Source organism: Podarcis gaigeae (assembly GCF_964106915.1).
Source record: "Podarcis gaigeae genome assembly, chromosome: 6".
NCBI lineage: Eukaryota > Metazoa > Chordata > Lepidosauria > Squamata > Lacertidae > Podarcis > Podarcis gaigeae.
Genome location: NC_139682.1, coordinates 9,159,975 through 9,172,338, shown reverse-complemented (window position 1 = coordinate 9,172,338; position 12,364 = coordinate 9,159,975). Strand labels below are relative to the sequence as shown.

The 12,364-nt window shown below is 40.4% G+C and overlaps 1 protein-coding gene and 1 long non-coding RNA gene across 12 annotated transcripts in view; one reads left to right on the top strand and one right to left on the bottom strand.

Annotated features, from left to right (window-relative positions):
* Nucleotides 1–12,364, bottom strand: part of DIDO1 (death inducer-obliterator 1) — a 67,035-nt gene that overhangs the window by 9,557 nt on the left and 45,114 nt on the right. For 9 of the 11 annotated variants that reach the window (XM_083744090.1, XM_083744080.1, XM_083744088.1 and 6 more), the window contains 8 exons: nucleotides 11,853–12,012; nucleotides 11,228–11,344; nucleotides 10,974–11,081; nucleotides 9,918–10,053; nucleotides 9,083–9,629; nucleotides 7,991–8,144; nucleotides 5,399–5,488; nucleotides 3,418–3,613 (listed from right to left, as the gene is read on the bottom strand). In XM_083744090.1, coding sequence (XP_083600216.1) covers nucleotides 3,418–3,613; nucleotides 5,399–5,488; nucleotides 7,991–8,144; nucleotides 9,083–9,629; nucleotides 9,918–10,053; nucleotides 10,974–11,081; nucleotides 11,228–11,344; nucleotides 11,853–12,012 — 1,508 coding nt within the window. Of the gene's footprint in view, nucleotides 1–1,532; nucleotides 1,922–3,417; nucleotides 3,614–5,398; nucleotides 5,489–7,990; nucleotides 8,145–9,082; nucleotides 9,630–9,917; nucleotides 10,054–10,973; nucleotides 11,082–11,227; nucleotides 11,345–11,852; nucleotides 12,013–12,364 lie in introns of those variants that run through there. The other 2 variants (XM_083744082.1, XM_083744081.1) reach the window with 1 other exon arrangement.
* Nucleotides 1–12,364, top strand: part of LOC310847221 — a 55,189-nt gene that overhangs the window by 13,402 nt on the left and 29,423 nt on the right. The window contains exons 3-7 of the long non-coding RNA XR_014565674.1: nucleotides 994–1,111; nucleotides 2,787–2,859; nucleotides 7,250–7,465; nucleotides 9,501–9,636; nucleotides 11,257–11,368. This is a non-coding gene — a long non-coding RNA (uncharacterized lncRNA). The remainder of the gene's footprint in view (nucleotides 1–993; nucleotides 1,112–2,786; nucleotides 2,860–7,249; nucleotides 7,466–9,500; nucleotides 9,637–11,256; nucleotides 11,369–12,364) is intronic.

Here is a 12,364-nt window from a genome sequence, read left to right as displayed (position 1 = left end):
ATTCTGTTGACTAGAATTGAATGCTTTCTTCAAGTCTTAATTCCAGAAGCAGGAAAGGCTCTTGTAGGCACATGTGCACCTGAGAGTCTCATGTTGATGATCCGGACTGCACGTAGTATTGTATTATAAATAATGCATCAAAGGTACAAGTGGTGCTTTTTCACTGCGAAGATCCTCCTTCCAATTACCAAGATACTCAATATTCTTCTTTTAATATTCTTCTAGCTTTGGGCTAGGGAATACCTATTGACTAAAATAGTAAGCTTTTGCTGAAAGAAACACCAAGCTTCAATAGTGTATGGAGATGAGTTCTGGAGATATCCACTCCCGATTCCACCACTCAATGATTTCATTTGTAGATTTGAGAACATGCTAACTTCCTTGGGGGGGGGGGGGAGAGACACTGCCAGTGTTTGAAAATATGTAAGTCAAAATGGTCTGTGGAACAAAATAGAAAATCTTCATCAAGTTTCAGCATAAATGTCTGCAAGTGCTGAAAAGGTTTTTAGTGAATAGAACCTGATTCCAAGAAGGCATACTTGTTGCAATTGTGGCAGCTGGCATGGGGCCATATACTTGAAGGATCCACCTAGGTTATCCCACCTCCCCTGCCCTGCATTAGTCAGTGTAGGAAAAGAAACAGTCAGATAAGATGACTCTTTGGACATTCTACTGCTTAGCAGTGTCAGGTATGTGAATCACACACATGGGACTGATGATGGAGGAGTTGTGATAATTCATGTAGATTGGAACAATATCACTGCAGATTTCCTTGCGGGGAGTGGGGCTGGGACAGCCATTCTGATCCATTTCCCGTATTTCCATTCCCCATTACTAATTGAGAAGAAAAAGCAGGTAGCAATGAAGCTTATTTCGCCAAACACAGAATGATTAACTAATTACAACTTTTAACTCCTAAAGTTTAGTGACATTAACATGTTTCAGTTCCAGTACAAATTATGTTTTCTTTTTCTTTCTTTGTTTTGACATCAGCTGAAGTGACTTCTTGTAGAACAGAAGTCTGCCATGCAGCACAGTCATCTAATGGTCCAGGCACAGAAGAGGAATTCACATGATGTACTCCAGCTCTACTATTTATGATCACCACTAGGTATGTCACAACCATTTCACCTACAACCTCTGTAAACCAAACTTAGTCCTAGGTAAGTCCTATGAAATTGAAGAGGATTAACTTCTAAGTAGATATGTAGAGGATTATACTGTCAAGCATATTGTAGTCTCTATCTTAAACATATCAGAGCAAGCTCTACTGAATAAATGATACCAACTAATACCGAAATGCTTTAGGATATTTGTTTTGTTAAAATATTTTGTCCTAGCCTGGTAAAGCAACAGTCTGAAACCCAGAATTGATCCTGTGATACAGAATATATGTCTCAAGTATGTGTGTGAATAACATTTTTAGCAGCCTAGCACGTGTCACTATAAAATAACTTATTTTACTAACTAGACCGAGTCCAATACATGGTTGCAGCCACTAAAACATCTGAATTGAAAGAGACAATGACCACTTTGCACAAAATACATTTTATTAAGATAATGTAATAAGAGCAGTAAATTTCATTAAAATATATGGATAGCAGATTTTATACCTCTCCCCGTACATGTCCGCGTACACCGAGAACTGAGACAACTTATCTGAAAAGGTTCTAATAGGCTTCATGTATATGACTCACCTCAAAACACACATAGGAAATTATGGCTTGGACTGTGTCCTCTTAATTTTTTTAAAAAAAACCTCTGCTGGTAGAAGTATGTGTATGCTGTCATCAAGGAGGATTATGATGGGGGTGCTTTCAAACAAATTTCACATGCCTTCTGAGTTGTCACAACCCTATTAGAAGACTTCTCTTCCCCAGAACATTTAACTAGGCCTTCAGAATCAAGAGCAACGTGGATGCTTCAGGCAGTCCATATTTTGAAATAGTGGTTCTTTTTTCAGATTCAAGTAGTTTGAAATAAGGTTCTTTGTTTATAGGATTTTAGAGTGTGCCCTATGTTAGTATGGTTTTCAGATGGCGCTCTAGGGATGCTTGGGTTTATCAAAAGCTTATGAGGAGTTCCTTAAATAACTGGTACGGTTTCAAGGAAGTTAGTTTGCCATAACCAAACCATGAAATGCACAGTTGTGGGGAAGTGTCAGATTTTTACAACTTCTAAGTTGTAATCTCAGTTCCAACAGGCTGACAGCTATGCCTAACAGGCCTGTAAACTGAGTATGTACCCTAGACTTTTCCTGCGAATCCTCAGCAATATACACAAATGGAAAGGGGTTGAAGTTCAAGATTCAAAGTTACAAGAAATACTACTTTAGATACAAAAGGAGAAAACCTCAATTTTCTCTCCCCTACCCAGCTTGCTTGCCACAAACTAAAGAGACTGGATGAAAGTCTTTTTCCCCAGTCAAAATGGAAATTTCTTGTGATTTATCCTGGAGCCAAAGAGAATTTCCTTACAAGCATATGTGCAGTATTGTGTGGTTATTTATTCAGAAGGACAACATACATAAATAGCAGGGTGATCTCTTAAGAGTGCAGAAGCTCAGGAATATAGTATTGAAATAAACCTTATTTCTAATCAGTTCTGACTAATTAGTATGCCGTATCTGTTTGATTAAAAACTGTTTTAGATAGAAAAACAACATTCCCTCTAGAAATAAGACAGAGACAGTGGTTCTCTTCCCTGGGGCAATGAATCTATCAGTGTCAAGACAGCTGATGGACTAGTGTGTAACTACACCTTATTTATGTGTGTGTCTCTTTCAGCTATGAAAGCTTGAGTTCCTTGGGACATTCCTCACACCACTGGGCAAGCTCAGTGCTGAAATCTTGAGATCTTGTGAGTTTTTGATTGTAGGAGTTCAAGCACACCTATAATATAGTCTGGAAATGACAATCTTACCTTTCAACGTCAATGATGTTCCGTGGGCTTTCTGTGTTTGCTTCTGTTCAAAGATGCTGACCACTTCTGCTCATTTGGAGCATGTCATGTTGCGTACCAATATTTTAAAACTTAACTAACCTCCCTGTGCCTTTTTAAAAGACCAAAGTTCTTGTGGTTATGTCCCCCAATTTCCCAAACTATGATTTTTATATAGCAGGCACGTCCAACTTCCAGTAGACTGCGATCTATTAAAAAATGGCAGTGAGCTACCCATTGGATTGACTAGAATTGTTGAGCTTTTGTTGAGAAAGCATCAAAGTTGTTGAGCTTTGGGGGGAGGGGGCATGATCCCGCGATCAACCAGGGACGTACCGCAATCAACCGGTATATAGTGCTTTTCCTTTTTACATTTATCCAACTGAAGTGTGTTTTATGAATGATGTCTGGTATGGTATTTATAGTTGTAACATAGAAGGGCAGCAGTATTTGGGTTTCCTACAATTCATTGCTTACCTGGTCCCTCAAAGGGTAAAAGTTTGGATGGAATAGGATCCTTTGCACTGAGAGGAATCAAATAGAGGTCCTTGACATGTCTGTTGTTATTAGCAACAACACCAAATCGGCCACGACTGCTAAAATACGAGTACAGAGAAATGTAGGAAGGCACCTCCTCTTCTGTTGCAGGATGGAAGCGGATCAAACATAGTTCCTATAATACAAAAATATAAAGGAAAAATACCAACCTATTGCTAAATAAATAGCAAGTGAGGGCAACATGGCATCAATGCACTTCACTTTTGAAGTAATAATTTCAGAATTATTCTTATTCAATTTCTATACCGTCCTTCATCTAAGGATCACAAGGTAGTTTACAAAAATGCATACCATAATAACAAACGGAAACAATAACACCCCCCTCCATATACAGTTTTAAAAGCCATAAATTGTCTAACTAGCCAAAGGCCTGGGAAAAGAGGAATGTTTTTGCCTGGCACTTAAAGATAGGTAATGAAGGCACCAGGTTAGCCTTCCTGGGGATAGCATTCCACAAACAGGGAGCCACTGCAGAAAGGGCCCGCTCTCGTGTGGCCACTTATCTGGACCTCTCTTGGAGGAGCACATGAAGAAGGGCCTCAGACACTGATTGCAGGGTCTGCAGCAGTAAATATGGAGTTATGTTGGTGATCCTAAAGATGGTGCAGCTTTAAAAAATGCCTTATTTCACTGCCATCAAATAAGCAAAGATTATGTAAAATTAATTATCAATATAATTTTACTTTACATTATTTAAGGTTGCTGAATTTTTCGTTATTAAAACACTTTTAGGGTTAGATCTAGTAAGGATTCTTACTATGATGGTTCACAGGAAGTCAGTGATAATTTATGCTGTGCTGGAAATTGAAATGTTACTTAAACAGAACTGGTTGGGGCAGGGAAGAAGTGGTGAGAGTACAGTGGTGCCCCGCAAGACGAATGCCTCACAAGACGAAAAACCCGCAAGACGAAAGGGTTTTTCGGTTTTTGCGTCGCTTCGCTAGACGATTTTCCCTATGGGCTTGCTTCGCAAGAAGAAAGCCCATAGGGAAATCTCCAGGGACCTCTTTTAAATGCTGGCGGTGGGGAGCAAAGCCTTCCCCCCCCTCCGGCCTGCAGAAGAGGTCCAGGAAGGCCGGCGGGGGCCGAAAGGCTTTGCTCCCCACTGCCAGCATTTTAAAAGTGGTCCGGGATAGCAGGGAAGCGCTTCCCGCTATCCCGGACGGCTTTCGAAGGCAGACGGGGGGGAGCAAAAACCAGGACCTCTTCTGAAGGCCGGCGGGGGGGCCAAAGTCTTTGCTCCCCCCCGCCAGCCTTCCCGGGGGCTTTAAAATCGCCCCGGGACAGTCCTCCGCTGTCCCGGGAAGGCAGGCGGGGTGGAAGCAAAGACTTTCGCCCCCCGCCGGCCTTCAGAAGAGGTTGGGGGACAGACTGTCCCCGGACCTGGTCTGAAGGCGGTTTCCATAGGAACGCATTGATTGATTTTCAATGCATTCCTATGAGAAACCATGCTTCGCAAGAGGAAAAACTCGCACGACGAAAAGACTTGCGGAACGAATTAATTTCGTCTTGCGAGGCACCACTGTATATGGAAGGGAAGTAATAGCCAGCACGAAAAGCCATTATAGTATTTTGCTTGTCTTAAAGAATTTCAGATGCAAATTACTGACAAGAATCCAAACTGCTGCTGGGGTGCAGGTGGGTAGGAACAATTTTATCTTTCTATTTTGATGAATAGGCCTGCATGCCATGTTTAAAAAAGAAGTCTCCTTCACATTTCAAAAGAGTCGTGTGAAAAACATTAGGAGTTGCTGCTGTACCATAAATTCAAGCCAGCAGTGTCTTCCTTCCTTGGGTAGAAGAACTAAGTTGTATAGTTCACTGGATCCCATCCACAATTATTATTTCAAATAAGGTTCATTTCTTTCACCATTACCCAAACAGGATTTTTTAAAAGTACCTTTGACACAGATGATTTCAGTTTGCCAATATAATCCCATACTGTCTTCGGTGAGATCCTCCCTCCAATATGAATTGTATCAGGTAAATCCTAGATAAGAAGCATTACATAATGTGAGAAGAGGGCAGTTTGAGGGCAAAGTATCCCCACACCTTCCAGTAAATAGAATTATACCAACAGAATATAAATAGAAGTTACCTTATTTTTCCTTCTATAAGACGCCCCCATATATAAGAAGCCCCCTATTTTTGCAGCAACAACCAATCACCAGTCCACCCTTGGCACTATCCGTGTATAAGACACCCCCTTATGTTTGACTTTTTTTAAAAAAAAAAAGCCTAGTCTTATACATGGAAAAATACGGTATACTGTGATTTTACTGTAGCTATGGCCATTATGTTCACAATTCTGTTTATCCTTCCACTTCCATTTTCAAACTGCTAGCAGAAAACAGTCCCTCTTTTAATTCCACAAACCACAGCTCATTTTGAGGTTGTTCATATGTTCCTTTCTGAATCTGGTATGAGAGGGAGCACATCTCACGCTTGGGTACCCCTACTATAGTTTCTTTTCTGTGAATGAAGAAATATGTCTGACACTGTAGTAGGATGTTGCTTTTATTTACATGCTCTGTCCACATCAAGGGGGATAGGTGCCACAAGATATTGGGAACTGATGAACGCAGTATTTGTATGGGTCAAACATGACTTTTTGTACAAGGAAAATGAGCTGGAAAGGCTGGCTATTGGTGTGCTAAGAACCTGAGGCTTGCTCCCTCTCATATTAGGCTCAGACAGTAACACCTGAGCACTGTGAGAGATAGCTTTTACATAAAGAAGTAATACTTTTGCACATTAAAGCTACAAAAAGTTCTTAAATATATAATTATTTTGATAATTGTGACAAAACATTCCTAGCCTATTTTCATAGAGTAAAAATTTAATTGTCCCTAAAACATGCTGCTGAAGCACAATGTGTTTATATATCTATAGTTGAAGGGGCAAACTTATTTCTATTTCTTTGCATTAACCACAGTTTGTCTCAGAATTCAGCATATAAACATTGCTACAATATCATATTCATAACTCACTGAGCCTAAGATCATAACATACTTGTTTTCCAAACTAGGAGGAAAAGGGTTATTCTTACATCCGTAAGTTTAGGAGTCTTCCTATCCCTGCTTCAAAACACAGGAAGAAAGATACACTAATTCCACTGACAGAATTTGTTGGTGCACAGGAATCAAAATTCCAAGCACTCTGTTCATATTGACCATAAAAGGAGCACACGTAGGCTTAAAAAAAAGGTTGAATACACAGGAAAGATATACAGCTGTTTCAGCTACTGTTCTACTTCCCACCCTCCCACCAGTTCTTACACAAAGCAGAGCAATAAGTGAAATCTATTTGAATGTATGCAAGAAACAAGGTGGCTTTTCCTCAAATAATGGAATTTATGAACAGTTTGCAGTTGTTGGTTTGACACTTGATAATCAGCTACACTGAACTTCCTTCCTATGTTTCTTTTTTGGGTTTAATACAGGTTTAATACAGGAAACTATGTTTCTTTTTTGGGTTTAATACAGGAAACGGGGAGCTCACTGAATATTGATGTCATCCCATGACATTGGCAATCATCCCTTAGTTAACAGTGTCACACTTCCTGGTTACTGTTCACTATGTGTTCAGTTATTACAGATCACTGCTTCTCACCATCAGACCAAAATGAAAATCAAGAGTGTGATTAACAGAAAATGATAAGCAGTGCCTTATCAGCTACTGATATGAAGTATTAATACTAAAAATGGAAAATCCAGCATGCCATTTCACTGCTACTATTTTTCTCTTACAGTGGTACCTACAGTTACGAACTTAATGCATTCCAGAGGTCCGTTCAGAACTGGAAACCGCTCGTAACATGAGGCGTGCTTTCGCTAATGGCGCCTCCCACTGCTGCCGCGCCACCGGAGTGTGACTGCCGCTCACATCCCAGGGCAAAGTTCACAACAAGGGGCATCTATTTCCGGGTTAGCAGAGTGCATAACCCGAAGCATTCGTAAGGGGGACGGTACGTAACACGAGATACCATTGTACTTACAAAGCACCAATACTATTTTATTATTTTTGAATAAATTGCTGTCCTATACAATACAGGCAGTGACCATTTTAGGTGCATCCAATTGACGCACGATCACCGATGCATGATCTTTTTGGACCCAGAAGAAGACAGAATGGGGACATAATGGAGCAGGGGCTGCTTATCTGTGTTCCGCTGACACACGCTGGGGCTGGGAACAGATGCCCCGCATGAAATGGTTGCCAAGTCAATGTACACATTATCTATGTCCGATTTCTTATGCTACACTGCTACACTATTTGCAGTCAGGCCACTGTCTGAACAGTGAGTTATTAAAACTCTTACCTAAATGAAATTTGAAAATGTTAATAGGTCAATTTGCTTAGCTTTCAAGCTATCATGTTGAGTAAACATGGTAACATTATATAGCTAACCTCTTACCACAAAGCAAATTTAGTTAGATATATGATTTTAGATATAGTTTACACAGAAAGCACAAGCATTTCAAAGTCGCACCTCACTGAGGTAGTCAAAGGATCCAGAGACAGGGTAAGCTTTGGTGACAAACTTGGCCACGCTTTGCATGTTGATAAAGCCTTTCCATATGGTGTTAAGGCGAGAGAGAAAGACGGACGTATCTCCTTCTTGAGGGGACCGTATCTCCGACATACTGCAAAACAGAAAACCCAGGAGGGAGAATTGTGTCAAGTGTGGCTCTACAAATTGTATCTCTACAAATGCCCCTCCATCCCAGGCAACCCAAACATTTTTCAAATTCCACATCAAATGATCCTAAATCTTATGAAATATACTTTTAGTAAATTAAATTAATGGGCCAGAAATCAATTTTTAAGACTTCCAGCACATTCAGTGGAAGGCTAGTGATCACAAAAAACGGACCATTAATTTGCTAACCCATGAATAGAATTCCTGTTATTATTAGGGATTGAGTTGATATTGTGAGACTCGTGACTGATTCTCTTTTGCATGAAAGAGTGGGTCAAGCATGGAGAGACACTGAAGTTCATAAACCTGCCTTGAGTGAAGGCAGTGTGTGATCCCATGTTCCCCAGTTCTTACAAACACTGGCTCCTCCTGTGCATCACTGCTACTAGAGGCTGAGAAGTGTGCTACATGAGAAAATACGACTTGGCAAATCTTCAAAGTATGCAGAAGTAGTAAAAAATCCTCCTGTTCATGGCTTTGCTGTCCTTTCCTCCTAGTGGCTTCTGCGAGATTAGCACAATTTATCCCTCCTTCACATCTTGATGAGAGGCAAAGAATGATCCCTCACTGTCACTTAGCATCAGAGTACTTGCAGAGCAATGGCAGCAAGGGTGTTTGGTCTGAGCTTTTCTCCTCCTTGCACAATTGGGGGACAGCAAGGAGCTACCTGCTGGGACGGGGGGGGGGGGGGACCTAGCTATGCCCATTAACTTGCCCACCCACCTTGCCCCCCCATTTTACTCACTCTGGGAAGCTTTCTTCCTTAGAAGGAATCTGAAGGCTCCCCCTGCACCTAGATACACACACACCATTGGGTTGCATGGTCCCCTTTGCACAATACCGCAGGCCTAGTGACCCTCTTGCAGACTGACACACACATACCTAACATTTAGGGATGGTTGAGCTGCCAAGTATCTTGGGTCCGATGACGAGGATGGCTTCGTTAATATTGATTTTGGAGCTGCTACAGTATTTCTGGATATTTCTGGTTTACTTTCCCCTACAGAACCTTTGTCAGATGCCGGGTTGGGATGCAATGCAGAAGTCACAGTAGAAGCAGAGGCTGACAAAGTGCTCATGGCTGTTCTGGGATCCTTCCCAGAGACTGTCACAGTAGTGATAACGCCGCCAGCATAAGATGTGGGGTAGAGAGAGCTCTCATTGGGTAGAGAAGATAACTGATTGCTTTGTCCTTGTGTTAAAGGAATGTAAGCTTTTTCTATGCTTGGCTGAGGAACTACTTCAGCTACAGGTTCAACAACAGGTTCTGCAGCAGTCCCCATTTCCTCTTCTTTTGCAGCCTCCACTTCATCTGTTGGTGTCGAGCTTTCAAATTTTGACTTCATTTCTGGCTTTGGTTCCGCCTTCTTAACAGAGGACGATTTTAATTTCTTTGAAGCTGGTTCTTCATCAGATGCTGACATCTGACCTAAATGGTAAAAAAAAAAAGGTAACATGTAACATTGTGAGTCTGTGTCATTTCATGGACATGTTGCTCTATTTCCCTTGGAGACAGGGAAATCACTTCTTGCTTGTTGCTGTTTTATAGAAGCAAAAAGTTTATTTTACTGCAAGAAGAATGTCTGGCCATTTGTATAATTGAGGCTCCAGTCAGATTTGGGTTTACTCAGAACAAAATTGATATGGTAATTTAAATTTCTGCTTTGCATTTCTACCACGTGGGTGTTCACACAGCCTTGGTAATCCATGTGCATACCTGTACAGATTTTGCAGTTCAGGTCAAAAAGATGGGCTCGGTGTTGACTTGTTGTGTCCTGTAACATACTGCTGAAAACATCAAGAATTGGAGCGCTGCTTTTCTCAGGAGCTGCTCGATCTGCCTCTTGCTGCTCCTAAAAAGGAATTGAGGCAATGGTATGATTTGCTGGTATCAGGCTCATTTCATCTATACACATGCAAATTCCTGTAGATATGCACAGATTTTAAACCAAACATCCACAGCTCCAAAAAATAAAGCAATTGATACTACTAAAATCTAACATAACTTGACCTTTCAACAAGTGCAAGCTCATATGCAGAAAGAGATCCTTATAAGGTTTGCGTAAATTCATTACTGGCACCACAGGTTTCGACAGCACCCAAGTGGGGAAACAGAAAGTGTGCTGGTCCCCTGTCTTGGGCAAATTAATTAATGTACGGGCAACAACCGATTGACATTCACACATGTGTGCCTCGTGGTGATCCAGAAGTGGCAGGAAAACGGGGTGGGAACAAGCTTGTGTGTGCTCCGCTCTCATGCACAATGACCCAAAACACAGCCACGCACAAATACAGGGTTGCCTGTTTATCATTGGTCTCTTTGCAATAGGAACCATGCCAAAGCAACATTCCAGGTAATAGGCAGTGTACTGCAGTGTACAGTGGTGGGTGGGCTATTGGTTTGGTTTGTTCTTGTTTTCATCATATTTGCTGTGGTTTTATTCTATATTTTATGCTGTGAACCATCCTGAGATCTTTTGATGAAGGGCAGTATACAAATTTAATATAATAATAATAATCAATACTGTGTACATGTACCTCAGAATAAGTATAGAGTACTGCAGGAATTGTGCAGCGTGTGTGTAAGCTGCTATAGAGCATTACTGGATTGTGCCCTCTAAAATAAAAAAAGGCAAGCAAGCAGATAAACTATACTTGAGATCTTAAAACATGACATTTTAAATTATACAATATCTTCATGTAAAGAACTAAATTTTGGTAAATGGTCTATATAATTAATTGTAAACCAGTGCCATGAGTGGCTTATACTTACATCTGAATCAGACACTGGTGGGGAATCTTCCATATTAGCATCTGGGATGGGTTCTTGTTTTACAGCAGATTTCTTGTTTTCAAAAGATTTACGTCTAGCTGCCATTACCTATGAAAACAATAATGTGATTTGTATACACACACAAAGTCAGTGAACTCGACTTTAATCATTAATCTGTAGTCAATTACCACATCAGCTAGAATTGCTCATCAACCATCCTTACAAAATAAACAGCACAAAATTTTATTGCTTACTGCTTTGGCTGGCTTTTCTTTCCATGTAGATAGCTCTTTGGATACGAGTTCTTCCGGCTTCATTCTTACAAGCCTGGACAAAGGAAGGTCTTCCCTAAGAACACGATGGAAAAGTCCCTAAAGAGAGAGGAGTGATTCGAGGTGAGCAGTAACTACTTACACAACTAGCAAATGAGAATCTTCCAATAGGCAAGTAAATGCTGTCATCCAGTTCATGAATTCCTTCTAAAAGGTCTTAAGTGTAAATAGAATGAAATATTTAAAATACATTTTTAAAAAAATATTGCCAGGTTAGCAAAATATTAAGTCTATAACATAATTTGAAGCACGTCTGTATCAGGAATGGGCACAAACAACAGATGGGACTGAGCGTTCCACAGGCATTTTCTCCACATGCAGAATTTTATATATCTCTATCATATTCCCTTGCCTCTTTTCTAAACCAAAAAGCCCCAAGCTTGTTAGTTTTAGCCATTCATGCTTCCAAAGCCCCCTACCCCAATAAAATTTACAATCCTCTTGATTGTAAATAAAACTCAAAGCAGTTTACAAAAAGAGCTATAAAATAAATGATGCAGTCAAATCAAAGGCTGTAGAGAAGTCATTCATTCGCTTTCATACAAACCTGATTTTTAGGGTCCTTCAGATTGAACATAATGCTGCGATATTTACTCTTATACCGATTGTCTGTAGCCTGGAATAAATTAAACATCTCCTTTTCAATGTTCAGTGCAATCTTTCCCACCTCACTCTCTGTCATAGCCAGATCATCACTATCATTTACTCTGCCAAAAGAAAGAGTTAGGAAAGAAAGAAAAGGGAGTCAAAAATGACAGTACTGTTAAGTAGCTTGATCTACCTAAATGCAGGAAGAATCTTCTATGACTTAAGTCTCAAAAATGTCCTACTTAATTCAAGGATGAATTTTCCTTCTTTGATTCCCACTATCCACTGTTGCAACATCCTCTGAATACCATGTACTCAGGAGGATTGTTCTGCTGCTTAAAGTACTAATGATAGTTTGGGGAAAGTGGTGATGAGCACATGCATTTATATTGGACAGTGCTTATCTGTTTTGTGAATACCATGGTTTTTTTTTATAAAAAATCTAGTTTTCAAGAAAGTAAGATTGCCTTT